The sequence below is a fragment of the Carassius carassius genome, chromosome 16, assembly GCF_963082965.1.
Source record: "Carassius carassius chromosome 16, fCarCar2.1, whole genome shotgun sequence".
In the NCBI taxonomy this organism is placed as follows: Eukaryota; Metazoa; Chordata; class Actinopteri; order Cypriniformes; family Cyprinidae; genus Carassius; species Carassius carassius.
In genome coordinates, this window is record NC_081770.1 from 1638759 (window position 1) to 1652698 (window position 13940).

General features: G+C 36.8%; 1 protein-coding gene across 1 annotated transcript; it reads right to left on the reverse strand.

Annotated features, from left to right (window-relative positions):
• Positions 1-11862: 11862 nt before the first annotated feature.
• LOC132159420 (protein krueppel-like) lies at positions 11863-12572 on the reverse strand. Its single transcript, XM_059568926.1, has 2 exons — positions 12258-12572; positions 11863-12182 (listed from the first exon to the last, which is right to left on the reverse strand). The coding sequence occupies exons 1-2, from the start codon at positions 12435-12437 to the stop codon at positions 12078-12080; spliced, it is 285 nt and encodes a 94-aa protein (XP_059424909.1). The 5' UTR covers positions 12438-12572; the 3' UTR covers positions 11863-12077.
• Between the last annotated feature and the right edge of the window lie 1368 nt (positions 12573-13940).

Genomic DNA, 13940 nt, shown 5'->3' on the forward strand with positions numbered 1-13940 from the left:
AGAGTAAGTCGAAATATTACCAGAGTAAATTAGAAATATTTAACTTTTATCCAAAGCGACTTACAATTGCTATATATGTCAGAGGTCGCACACCTCTGGAGCAACTAGGGGTTAAGTGTCTTGCTCAGGGACACATTGGTGTCTCACAGTGGATTCAAACCCAGGTCTCTCACTCCAAAGGCATGTGTCTTACCCACTGCGCCATCACCACCATATTACAAGAGTAAGTCGAAATATTACAAGTGTAAGTCGAAATATTATCAAAGTCTAAATATTACCAGAGTAAAGTTGAAATATTTAAAGTCGAAATAGTACCAGAGTAAAGTCGAAATATTACGAGTAAGTCGAAATATTACGAGTGTAAGTCAAAATATTACCAGAGTAAAGTCGAAATATTACAAGTGTAAGTCGAAATATTACCAGAGTAAAGTCGAAATATTACCAGAGTAAAGTCGAAATATTACGAGAGTAAAGTCGAAATATCACGAGTGTAAGTCGAAATATTACCAGAGTAAAGTTGAAATATTACCAAAGTAAAGTCGAAATATTACGAGAGTAAAGTCGAAATATTACGAGTGTAAGTCGAAATATTACCAGAGTAAAGTTGAAATATTACCAGAGTAAAGTCGAAATATTACGAGAGTAAGTCGAAATATTACCAGAGTAAAGTCGAAATATTACGAAAATAAAGTTGAAATATTACGAGGATAAAGTCGAAATACTACGAGAAGAAAGTCGAAATACTACGAGAAGTAGAGCCCTGCACGGGCCTCAAATCTAGGCCCGAGCCCGGCCCTGGCCCGAGACGCTCAGGCCCTAGCCTGACCCATGTTCGACAGCTCATCAGTATTATCAGCCCGAGTCCGACACGAGCCCGTGTTTTTATTTATTTATTTATTTATTTTATTACACAGCAGAAGCCTGCCCTATTTGCAACAATTAAAAAAGGGGTCAGTTTTGTGTTATGTTTCTTTTCATTTCTTTATCAAGTTAATTTAGAAAAATGTTTGGAGCATTTTTTTTAAAATGAAGATTTACGTTAATCAGCCGAGCCGACAGCGAGTAGCCTAAAACATATTTAATCAATTAAGCCTCTCAAATGTACGCTTATACTTTATTTGGCTACAATAAAATCCATAGATATAAAACACTTCAAGCATATCACACAGACAGTTAGTTCAATATATGTTTATTTATTAAACCACAGTGAATAAAATAAAAAATAAAATTGAAATACTGAGGCAGGCTCGCAACAGCGCTCGCAAACGAAATGAGAAATAGCCTACAATCTTAACAAATTAAATTAATTAAAAACAAACTTGCAGGTTATCTTACCTCAAAAATGCACCACAGAACATGTCCATTCTTTTTTCCATTAGTTTCCAACAGTTAAACAAAAATAAAGTCCAGTCAAATGAAAAGTTAGAACAGTCTCTTACAGAGCATCGTGGAGAAAAAGAATAGCATCCAGAGTGGAAGGTGTTAACCCAGTCCTCTCTTCTATCACTCTTCCCGCTGCGCTTAAGACACGTTCACTGCTGCTGCTGGCGGGACACTAAACACAGAGCGAGCCAGTCTTGACAGTCTCGTGCTTTTTCCACCATAGCAGCACATCTCGTCCATCACCTTCCATGTTGTGATTGAGGCGCATGTATTGCTGTACTTCATCGTCGTCATCCCCGTCCTGCTCCACAATGTTTTCAAACTCGGCCAGCGCTCTCTTTTTTGCTGCGTGGCCCGCAGCAACAGGTGCAGACACAGAAATGATCGCCGCTGCATGAATCATCATTTTATAATTATTAGTTGGCCAACTAGGCTATGATTAATACATTAATTTAGAGGCCTATAATAGCTACTACTACAGTAAGTGGATATAAGTGAAGTATAATCGTGGGTCGCGCTGAGGGAAAAGCGTGCGTGCGTGCGTGAGACTGTCATGTCAGTATGTCAGTGTAATTATAACGGGTTGAATTATCAGATTATGAAAGTTATGAGGTTATGAAATGTCTATGTTTGTTTTTCTATCGTTGACGTCAACTTCTAAATGTCAATGTCAATGTCTAAAAATATAAATAGAATGATAACCCAAAAAAGGCCCGAGGCCCGGCCCGCATGTGAGCTATAACGTGAAAATTGTCCCGAAGCCTGGCCCTAGGGGCATAAATAAGTCGGGCTAGGGCTGAAATGCAGGGCTTTACTTCTAAATATTCTGTTACATCACTTACAGCCGCTAATGCATTGCTATATTACATTAGCCACAAAGCTAATACCATGTTTATCAGTGGAAGAGCGCGAACGTCAATAAGAGGTCAAACTATAACGTTAGCGTTTAACTTATTCTAAATATATCTGCAGTGTTTCCCACATAATGACCGCGTAACTGTGGCAGGGGGCCGCGTGTAGTCAATGACTAGAAGTTATGTACAGCGTGCCTCGAAAAAACAACAACTGTTACGTTACTCTAACGCTAATATAGCTTCCTTTTTTAGCAGGCCCCTTAAATGCTTGCTATTAACTTGTTTGAAGGTGGTTCTTCTCAAAATTGACAGCGGTGTGTTCATGACACTAACGTTAACCATTCAACTTCGAATTGATTCCGTAATCTTCCGGTAACAGTAGGCTAACTTTACGTTCGTCAGTGCATGACGATGTTTTGATTCAGACTGCACAAAGAGAAGAGGAGAAGATATACGGGTCTGTTGTGAATGTGTCTATTAGGGCAAATATAGTGTAGTTACAGTAACTACAGTAGGTGCGTCAGAAATGATTAAACCAGAGGGGACATGTAAATAAATGTGAGCTGAACAAGCGCTTTTTCTTTTTTTTTCTTTTTTACAGATTGTTTCAAAGCAGCTTTACAGACATAACAGGAAAATGTTGTAATAATATTGTTAAATATAAGTAGGTAATAGGTAATACCTATTGCTTGACAAATAAAAAAATATATATATTTCTCATTTTTGCCTATGTAGGAGATCCCTGTTTATTATTATTATAATTCTAATGATGACATGAGTAATGATACATGGTGATATTATTAATACACATGCTTATTCTTTCTATGTCTCTCTTTCTGCCTACAGACGGCTTAAAAAGGTGAATGCTGTAGCAGCAAAGTGTGGGACTACTTCTGCAAATACTTTAACTTTAGTATTATAATTTATTTACAGTACACACACAGACTGTTAAAACCAGCTTCAACTGGAAGAAAGTAAAAAAGTTAAATGTTTAAAATCAGACTGTTTTTTTATCATTAAAAATATATACTTTTGATGTGCAATTGTTTAGTCATTGAGACTGTAATCTAAGGCTTTTTTTAACATAAATCCCTTCTGGAAAATGGTTTATACAGCCCACATACATAGAGCAGGCAGATATTTTGCTATTGAATGTTGTGTAAGTGCAGTTTATAGGAAATGGGTCTAATATCCAGTTTATTTTCAAAATCAAAATATCGGCTTATAAATCGGCTCTTTTCGAGTTAATATCGACATCGGCCCCCAAAAATCCATATCGATCGGGCTCTAATCTAAATAGCCCTATGTTGTTAGAAATGCGCCCCATGCAACAAGAGATTAACACGGTTGCCAAATTGCTTTATGTTACACTTACTCTCGCATCAGCTATTGTGTAAACAGTAGGGTTGGGTACCGTTCACATTTTAATCGGTACCGGTACCCAACAGTACCTTTTTTCAGTACTTAAGAGATACATCAATAACTGTACAGAAACTGTAAGTTATTTATATAAGTGTTATTGACATTATGGCAGAGCTGCCCTGGTCTGCCATTGTCTGTGATGTTTGTTCACTGTAATATTTACCAGTAAATATAGGCTATAGCTACTTAATTGAATTCATAAAAACAACCATATTATTCTTTTTTTCTTTTTAATTCAATTTCTATAAAAAGATTTCCCACAAATTCTGTGTTGTGTATTTTCTGGTAATCAAATGAAGATAATATTAATTTATACTTAATGAAACTATTTTGTCAAACAAAGCTGCACAACTGAGCTTTATACTGTTAAAATTAAAACATGGAAGAAAATTTGTGATATATTACTTAAAAGGTAGTGTTGATAGTTTATAATTATTACATTAGTGTTAGTATTATTTTTAATGTTACATTGAGAGGTCTCTAAACTCTAGTCTCTAAACAGTTTCTCTGTGTGTGTGTATGACATGATGGTAGTTTTTCTCAAATGAAACGGTAAAATTCTGATGAAGTGACTTAACTCTCAGAGCTGCTCTGGAGATGACGGACATGCGTTTATGTCCTCGTATGAGACGGAAACACACGATTGTCACGACGCGAAATGTGGTACCGATTGATTTATGGTGAACCGGTACTCGGTAGTAACGACGTAATTCGGTCGGTGCCCTTAAAAGTACCGAGTCTGGTACCCAACCCTAGTAAACAGTCACATTTAACTTCTTACCCACATCATGAATGACTGCCTAAAGCCTTGTTCGCCTGGCACCGTTTAAAGGCATTTCGCCTTTAAACATTTCAAAGTTTGCATTAGTAGATGTACTTGTTATAGGCTATTGCTTTTAGCCTACAGTAATAAGTAAACTCATTTCTCAAAAAGGGCCTCTGGTGCTTAATAACTAAGTTTATTCAATGCTTGATAGTATTTGAATATATTTAAAAATGTCATTTATGCGATCAAAGCTGAATTTTCAGCATCATTACTCTAGTCTTTAATGTCACATGATCCTTCAGGAATCATTCTAATTGTTACAGATCACTCGGAGACAGAGGAGTAACAGATGAAAGATGTAGTTTATTAAATGGACACAAACAGAGGAGCGGGAAGTGAGGAGTGGATGGGTGCTGGGATCCGTGCCGGGAAGGAGGGTACCACACACACGCACCGTGGGGTCTTTAGGAGGATCTTGGAGGTAATCCTTGGAGAGAAGACGGAAGAAGAGACTTCGGAGGTTATCCTTGGAGAGAAGGTAAAGAGGAGTTAGTCCTAATAGTTAGCGCAGGAATGATCTTGTCGCGAACGTGACCGGACAATGACTGAGTGCGTGTGTGTGGCTTTTGTGGTGCTGAGGTGGATGAAGGTGATGCGGATCAGGTGGTGATGATTAGTACTCAGGTGAGGGTGTGCGTCGTGATTGTGTGGAGGAGGAACCTGGCGTGTTTGTGACAGTACCCCCCTCCCCAGGGCCCGCTCCTGAGGGCCGGGGACCCCGACGTCGTGGGCAACGAGTGGTAGGAACGGGCCAATCCCGGACGGCGCTTACCTTCCCCTCGTCCATCCGGATGCCACTGCGGTCGATCGTATAGCCAAGGAACTGCACTGAGGGCTGATGGAATGAGCACTTCTCTGCTTTTAGGTAGAGCTGGAAGTCCCTCAGGCGTTGCAGGACCTCCGTAACGTGGCGTCGATGTTCGGCCTGGCTCCGGGAATATATCAGGATGTCATCGATATACACCAGGACGAATTGATGGAGGAAATCCCGGAGCACCTCATGCATGAAATCCTGGAATACGGAGGGGGCGTTTACTAGCCCATACGGCATCACGCAGTACTCGTAGTGGCCAGTAGGGGTGATCCACTCGTCCCCCTCGCGTATCCGGATGAGGTTATACGCACTGCGGAGGTCCAACTTGGAGAATACAGTGGCACCACGGAGATGTTCTAGGGCCGCTGGGACGAGGGGAAGAGGATAGCGAAACTTCTGAGTAATTTTATTCAGGGCTCTATAGTCGATACATGAAACCTCCATCCTTCTTGGCCACGAAGAAGAAACTCGAAGCAGCAGGGGAGGTAGATGGGCGGATGTATCCTTGAGCCAGCGCCTCCCTGATGTAATCCTCCATGGCCTTCTCCTCGGGAACGGATAGGGGATAGATCCGTCCCCTAGGCACTGGTTCACCCGGCAGCAGATCTATGGCACAGTCCCATGGCCGGTGTGGAGGCAGCTTGGAGGCCCGCTTCGGGCAGAAAACATCACTGAAGGGGGGATTCTTTTTTACTAGCCCTTAGAGCCCATGAACATTTGTTGTTGTTGTTGTTGTTGTTTGCCTTGTTTTAGTGATCTCGCCTTAATTCTCTTTGTCATTCAACATTTTCTTAAACATGACGTGGAGAACAAGGTATTCTGAGAAAACATGCTTAGTTTCTTATGTTTTATCAATTTATTGTCAAAATATAGTTTTTTTTTTTTTACAACAAAGGAAAAACATGGTAAATTATGACCAAAAAGAAGGGCAATTATAATAGATGGATGAATTTATGATGCTCAGTAGGGGTTGTCATCTCTGGTCCTCAAGGTCCACTTTCCTTCAGAGTTTAGCTCCAACCCTGATCAGTTGAGAACCCCTGGTTTAGAATTTGCTTTTCTCCTCCAGAGCATCAGAAATTCATACATCTATTATAATTGAATTATTGGTAATATAACACCTGCTCAAACCATTAGAAAAGATGAAGGCTGTTATATTAACGTTGCCCACTAGAGGGCACCATAAGGAATCGTTTGAGTCGACTGTTATTAATTTGGTTTCAATCCCTTTGAATGGAAATAAATGCATTGATCTAATTCACTATTGTGACAGTAAAGTTTTATATAATTGATTTATATATAAATGAGTGAAATGTTTGAATCGCTAATATTTGATGGTGGAAAAATATTTACATTATATTTCAGCTGCAGGTCGGGAATCAGAGCAGAAATATATATTTTTAAAATATCAAATAATGTTAAATGTTAATATTGTATTGACATAATTTATGTATTTTAATTGACTGTTGTTGTTAGCTGCTAAAGCAATGAGATGTGTTAACTTACCTGCATTCTCTATATTTTTGTATTTTTTTTTTCAAGTTTATTTCTATTTATTTACTTATTTTTATTTCGTTATGTTTTATTTAACAGGCAGTGATTTTAATAAATAGCAATAAGTTGTAGCAAGTAGGCTTGAAAATAACAATAAAGTCAAATCCATCACTTGGATACAATGAATTCCTCCCTTCTGTTCCTTCTAAACACACCTGCGTATTAATAAATTTCTGTACACTAATATTTTCTTCCACTATTATGCATGTCCTTCTTGACCTGCCATTTCTTCTTAATTTTTGATTTGTGATAATTTTCTTAATAACTTCTTTACAAAAGGGAATGTTTATAACATCCAGAATAGTCCCCACCAGCACTGCACATTTGTCTTCCTCATAAACACACCTGACTCCACTCATCAGCTCATTAGACTGCAAGACCTGAAGGGTGTGTGTCAGATAAGGAGAGATACAAAATGTGCAGACTGTAAAACATGAAATGGTAACATGGTTGGGAACCCCTGCTCTACTGCAGTGTGTAGAAGTACCCAAAAAGATCATGAGATTTGTATAGGGGTCTCCATCTGTCCTGGACTTAAGTTCCAACACACCTGTAATTTTCAAGCAACCCTTAACACAGAGATTAACTGCTTTAACACCTAATTCAACTATTAATAAAATTTGGAGTCAATTATCTACTTCAGGTTCTGTTTGGCTCACCATTCTAGAATTTTATGTGGTAAAAGTATTCTATAATAATTTACTGTTTTTTATTTATTTATAACAAACATTTTCATTTTCTTTAATGCAAACTCATGAGTTAGTAAACGTATATATAGGATTGCCAGGTAAATGTGCCAAGGAAGCCAAATATATAGATATTAAAGTAAATTAGTAAGACTAAGATGAAGTTAATAAAACAATGTGAAAAGTGGATGGCAGAAACAATGGGAGGAAGAAAAAAACAGGAAGATGGCTTAGTAACATCCAAAGAAATGCTGGTAAACAATGAGAAATAGAAAGGAAGATTCAATTATTTCTAGACTTAGATTTGAGCATACATTGTAGCTTGGAAAAATGGGGAAACATAAAATGCGAACATTGTAGGCCTGATGAAAGGAGAATATCTTTTTTTTGTTTTGTTGTTTGTTAATAAAGCTCCCTATATATATATATATATATATATATATATATATATATAATTTGTTCATGTTGAAATAATAAATAATGTTTGACGAAATTGTCTATTGTGTTCATAGTAAACTTTTGAGCCCACAATAAAATATAGTTTAATTGAGTATAACTAAATACATAACTATTGATTTAAAATTAAACATGATAATACATTTTTGTGAATGAATAAATGATAAACATTTTTACAGTATATAAATTAATGTATCATATATACAATTCATTAGGTGCCAATGTGAATAAAAATGCCCGTAAGGAATCACTTGCACAGGTAAAACCAGACAGTTTATAACATTTCTCTGAAATGAGCCATTGTGTTTATCTGAGGAAATCCCAAAAATCATATTGTCTTTTATTTTTTATTTTCCAAAAGAAGAACGAAAAAGAAATACGGTTGTGGGACAACATAGATCCTTATACATTTAACCCATTGGCACTATTCTGTTCAACAGAGTTGAGTTTGTGGCAAAAATGGACATTCCTTGTATTTTTTTATTCTATGCTTCGGTACTTTTCTCACAATAACGTGCATTTGGGAATATGAATGAAACCTGTGCTGTTGAACTTATTTAGCAACTTAAAAACACACGCTAACAACAAAAAAATTAACCAATATTTTTCTTAGAATGCAAATAGATGTTTGAGGTTTCAAAATGAAACTGTTGGCTATAACAAAACATTACAGATTAAGTGCAATCAAACATTAGATAAACAATGGTTTGCTCTTGATGTAAAGTGTAACAATTATCGTCAGGCCTCTTTCGCCCTCTGTTGGCATTTGTTATAATATACATAAGTTCATTGTTTATATATTTCCTCATGTATTTTAAGTGTTGTTAAATAAAACAATATAATTAACTACTTTTAATACTTTATTTGAACCAATTGTATTGCCTCATTTGTAATATGTATTTAAGTCATACTAAGGGCTATTGTTCACTTCAGATCTATCTGACCAAAAATATATAAATAAAATAGTCAACACTGACAGCCCTATTTTGAACATTTGAACATGAACCTACATTGTTTTGCATTTTGGGACTAAAAGACTATCTCCCTGTCTTATATTTATTTTTTCATTGTTGATTTCTTGAAAATAATAGGCTATTAAAATACTTTCTTGTCACCTTCTCCTGTAAACAAAATCGTGAATAGTTTCATATTGTGTATTCGCCCATTATGGTCAACTGTGTTAATTAAAATGATTACCACCTTCAAAAGTAAAATCTCAGAATGACACATTCCAGAATATTATGTTTATAGATAATGAATTTATCTGTTCAACTTTAAAGTTGTTGTTAATAATTTGGCAAAAAAGTTGTGACTTTGATGGTGTATAATTTGCATAGTACTCATGTCCAGTATAGAAAGTGAGTGAATTATTTTTAAAAAATACTATGCCCGTAAACCATTCAGAGATGACATTAATGAGATACACAACTTTGTATACAATAAAAAAATTTGTATCAATGATATTTTCAATGTCATCAGAACACAAGAAAAGAATTATTGATTAGAAAGATAACAAAGGAAAGATAAGAAAAGCTAGGAGGAAAATAGATATTAATTTATTGTGATACGACGTTGGAGTCACACGTTGGTGTCACGCGTCTGTGATGAGACGTGCTGTGGTGCGACGTTGGAGTCACACATTGGTGTCACGCGTCTGTGGTGCGGCGTACCCCTTCTGTCACGTAAAAGTACACGACTGTCGACTTCGGTTAGTTATCCGTGGCACTATCCACTCGCCATAGTTCACGGTCTCGTGTGCTGCGCTAATCACTCCGCCCAAGTAGCCACTCAACCCAAGTAACGTTAGCTGTGCTCCTACGCCTAGTGAGAATATAGTTCCCAGTATTTATACGATTAAAAATGCTCTCTGTCTCATATAGCCTTGTTATTTGTACACGCTGTGACTATACAGATCACAACATGTAAATAGGAAAATGTTTGCATTATTTTGTCACTTATTGGGATTACTATGCTACCAGTATCCATTTACATCCAGTCTTTGTGCTAAGCTAGGCTAGCGGTGGGTGCGTCAAATAACACTTACAGAACGCACAGAAATGAAAAAGGTATGTATGGACTTATCTAACTCTGGGGGATACTGTGAATAAGCTAAAGTCCCAAAAAGTCGGAGTGTTCCTTTAAGATAAACCTGGCAAAGTCTTGTTTTGCAGTTGTTTTGACTTTAATTTAAAAATCAAATGTTTAATAAATTAATTTATAACACACACACACACACACACACACACACACACACAGATTAATTACAGAACTTCAATGGATGTTTCTTGAACACATATAATAGAATAGAAAATTCAACCAATACATAATTTAGTTTAAAATAAATACAATCCTCTACCTCAGCTTCAAAATGTTGTTTTTTTTTTTGACGTTATAAATTCGTTTTTATCACAACGTTGTATAAAAGTTGTTATCACGTTCGTATATTTCCTTACAATGTTTTTAAAAACGTATTTACCAACTGGTAATTTACATGCTCCAATCAAAATGTTTTCTTTACAGTGTTAAATATGAATATTTATCTTATTACTTGTGCTTTTTTACATTTCGCCTTACTTGTAGCGTTTCTGACCTCTGGTTGTTTTCCATTTTATTAGCCCGTGTTAACATATGAATATGCTTAATAATTTATAATACCCATATATATTTTATCATAGAAAAAACAGCATTTATTTATTTACAGCAAGGATTTAATTTCAACTAGTTACACATTATTTTATTGCAGTTATAACAATAATCATATTGCCAACTTATTACTTTTTTCGCACTAAACATAACATTTATATTTTAAGGATTTTGTTTTTCAACATAGGGTGTGTCAGATTGGCAAAACTGAAGCGAAACTCTGCAGGACCGAGCAAATGTGGGAGTATTGTGTACTTAATTAGATGTATTCTAGCAAACAAGGTTTAACGAATCTTACACCTAACATACAATATTATGCTCAATTCACACTTCTGTCCAGGTTGTCACAACATTTCTTGTTTATCTGTCTTCAAAAACTGCCCTAAAATACAATTTGAACATCAACTGTGATTGTTATAAATATAACATGAGTTCTAACATTCACATTGCTCAGTACTTGTTTATCATCTGTGTCTGTTTTTTTCATTATGTTGGAGCCCTTTGTAGGTTGCTGTATACCAAGTGTCCTCCATGCAGAGTTAAACGAGATGCAGCTGAGGCTCCCTGTCAGAGGAGAAACAGTGCACACCTGTGTTGGAGGAGCTATCCCTGGTCCTGAACATCACAGGGTGGCACTGATGCTGCTGAACATGGTCCTGAACATCACAGGGTGGCACTGATGGAGCTATCCCTGGTCCTGAACATCACAGGGTGGCACTGATGCTGCTGTCCATGGTGCTGAACGCCACCTGCTTACTTACAGTCACCACAATAATTAATATACAATGTCAGGTTTATTAGAAATAAATTACAACAGAGGTGAAATGCAGAATAGAGAGAATAATATAGCAATCTTAATCCTCTTATGGTGGCATTACAGTATGTTTTAAACTCAAAGCCTTCTTAAAACAACTAATAAATAAAACATACGTAACACAGATGTGTCATTTGAGTTGATTTACTGAAATAAATGAACTTTCAAATGAATGAAGTCCCCCATTATTAAAATGTTATCATATTTTAAACATACATCGCCCAAAAAGTCTGTAAAATCTCTTATTCGGCTTGTTGAATTTTGGAGGACGATAGACCACAGCACAGAACTGAAACAACACAAAACTAGCATAATGTGTAGTGTGCAGAGTCCGACAATTCAAGCTCATTTTAAAATAGTGGTCAAACCACCGCTGCCACCAGAGACCCGCGGGGAATTAAAAAAAAAAAACACTGTTAGATGTTAGCAACTCAGAAAGTGAACTTAGTATCACTAGTATGTAACCAGGTCTCTGTTAAAAATAAAATGTTCAAATTCTGAGAATCAAAGAAATCCTTTAAGATTAAATGTTTGCTTGTAGGTGACCGCACATTAGTCAGAGCAAATTTCAACTCTGTGGAAACTTCCAGCTCACCCGATTCGTGATGCAGGGAACCAAGACTTTTCAAGTACATTTCCCATGGAGAATAAGTTTATTACCTATGAGCAAAGCTGTGGGAGACGCCTCAACTCTTTGTTGAGTTTGTTGAACCTCCTTTCTGGAATACACCTGTGAAGATAAACTAGTTATTGTGATTGTTTATTTGATGACTTCGTAGAGAAAACTATTGAGTGAAACTCTTACCACATGCAGAGCAGTGATACAGTTTCTCTCCAGAGTCCTCTGGTGTGATTTCAGGTCTCCTGACCGAATGAATCTCTTGTCACAGTGTGAACACTGGTAAGGTTTCTCTCCAGTGTGAATCCTCTGGTGCAGTTTCAAATGTTCAGTTGTAATAAAAGTCTTCTCACACTCAAAGCACATATGATCTCTCACACCAGTGTGTCTCTTCTGATGTATGACGGCAAATCAATGCCAATAATAACCGAGAATACAACTGATGCTATCGCGCGCGGTAAATCACTTCCGCGAGAGGAAAACTAAATCGGACGCGAGGAAACGGGAGCCTGTGAGCTCATTTCAAACTCCCTCGCGCGCAATACAAGCCCTCGCGCACGCGCATGGTCATTCCCCACATCCTCGCGCTCGATCTTCTCACCTCTGCTCGCACGAACAATTTTATTTTTGTCAGTCGTGGGGCGGGGCTTGCTGTTTTAGCTGTTTTACTCAAATGTCATTGGTTATTCCCCTTTTCCTGAAGTCAGTATTGGACGCCTGTTAGAAAATGAATAATAATTCACTTGACTTGTCCCATGACTTCATCAGTGGACCAGATACATGTGAGTTATCATTTCATTGTTTTATTTATTTTTGTCTTTATTTAATGTCATTTAATGCATTGTTCATAGAGTAGATATTTTCTAGATACTTGATTAACTGGAAGTCTTCTGATTGCTAGTGATTGCAGTCTTGTGATAAGAGATACACACATTAACCCTTTTTACAGACTGTAATGATGCACACACACACACACACACACACACACACACACACACACATGTACAGTAAAGAAAAAAGCATTTGAATTTTCTTTTCTTTTTTTCGGAAATGTATTGCATTTTTTTTTTCTTTAAATCAGGGTCAAGGGAGACCATGGACTGGAGGATGTACAGATCGCCAGGTTCATGTTTTCTTCAAGAGGCACGGACCAACATAGTTTCATATCTGGTAAAGGTGTCCATAATCAAAGGTAAAGTACAGTTGTCTGAAATTGTCATTTAGTCCTAAATTTAGTAACTTTAGTTATCTGTAGGTAGCTTTTAATGTCACTTTTATGTAACAAAATATCTTACAATTATTAATAAATAACTGATCTGTTTTTAAACCTATTTCTAAGGATTGGCTGCATTTGGTGTGGTCAGAATCAAGGACTCAGACATGCTGACTTATTGAGGATCTGTTTAGTGTACAGTACACTTTTCTCTCAAGCATCCAGGCAGACTTGGACACATATGCAGAAGCCTGGACTCTTCATGCACTCTCCTTAGAAAGCAAGCGAAGCTCAGAGCAGCTGTGGCACATTGGACTGATTCACACAAAATGTACTAATCTGAGAGATATGAGGTATGGAGACCCTGCTTTCTTTACTCTGTCTCCACACTGCTGTTCATGCATATGTCCATGTGGATTTTTAACTATGTATTTAACTGCTAAATCATTAAGATATTGAAGAGCTACATTTAGATGTTGACATAGCAATATATATATTATATAATAAAAAGAAAACAAGAACAAGCTAGTGTTAGAGGCCTATTTTGCATTTTGTTAATTCTATAATAAATATAAAAAATAGAATACAAGAATAGAGAAGCTAGTAGCTAGAAGCTAGATTTCAGAGCAGTTGTTCAATAATGTTAATTCTCTAGG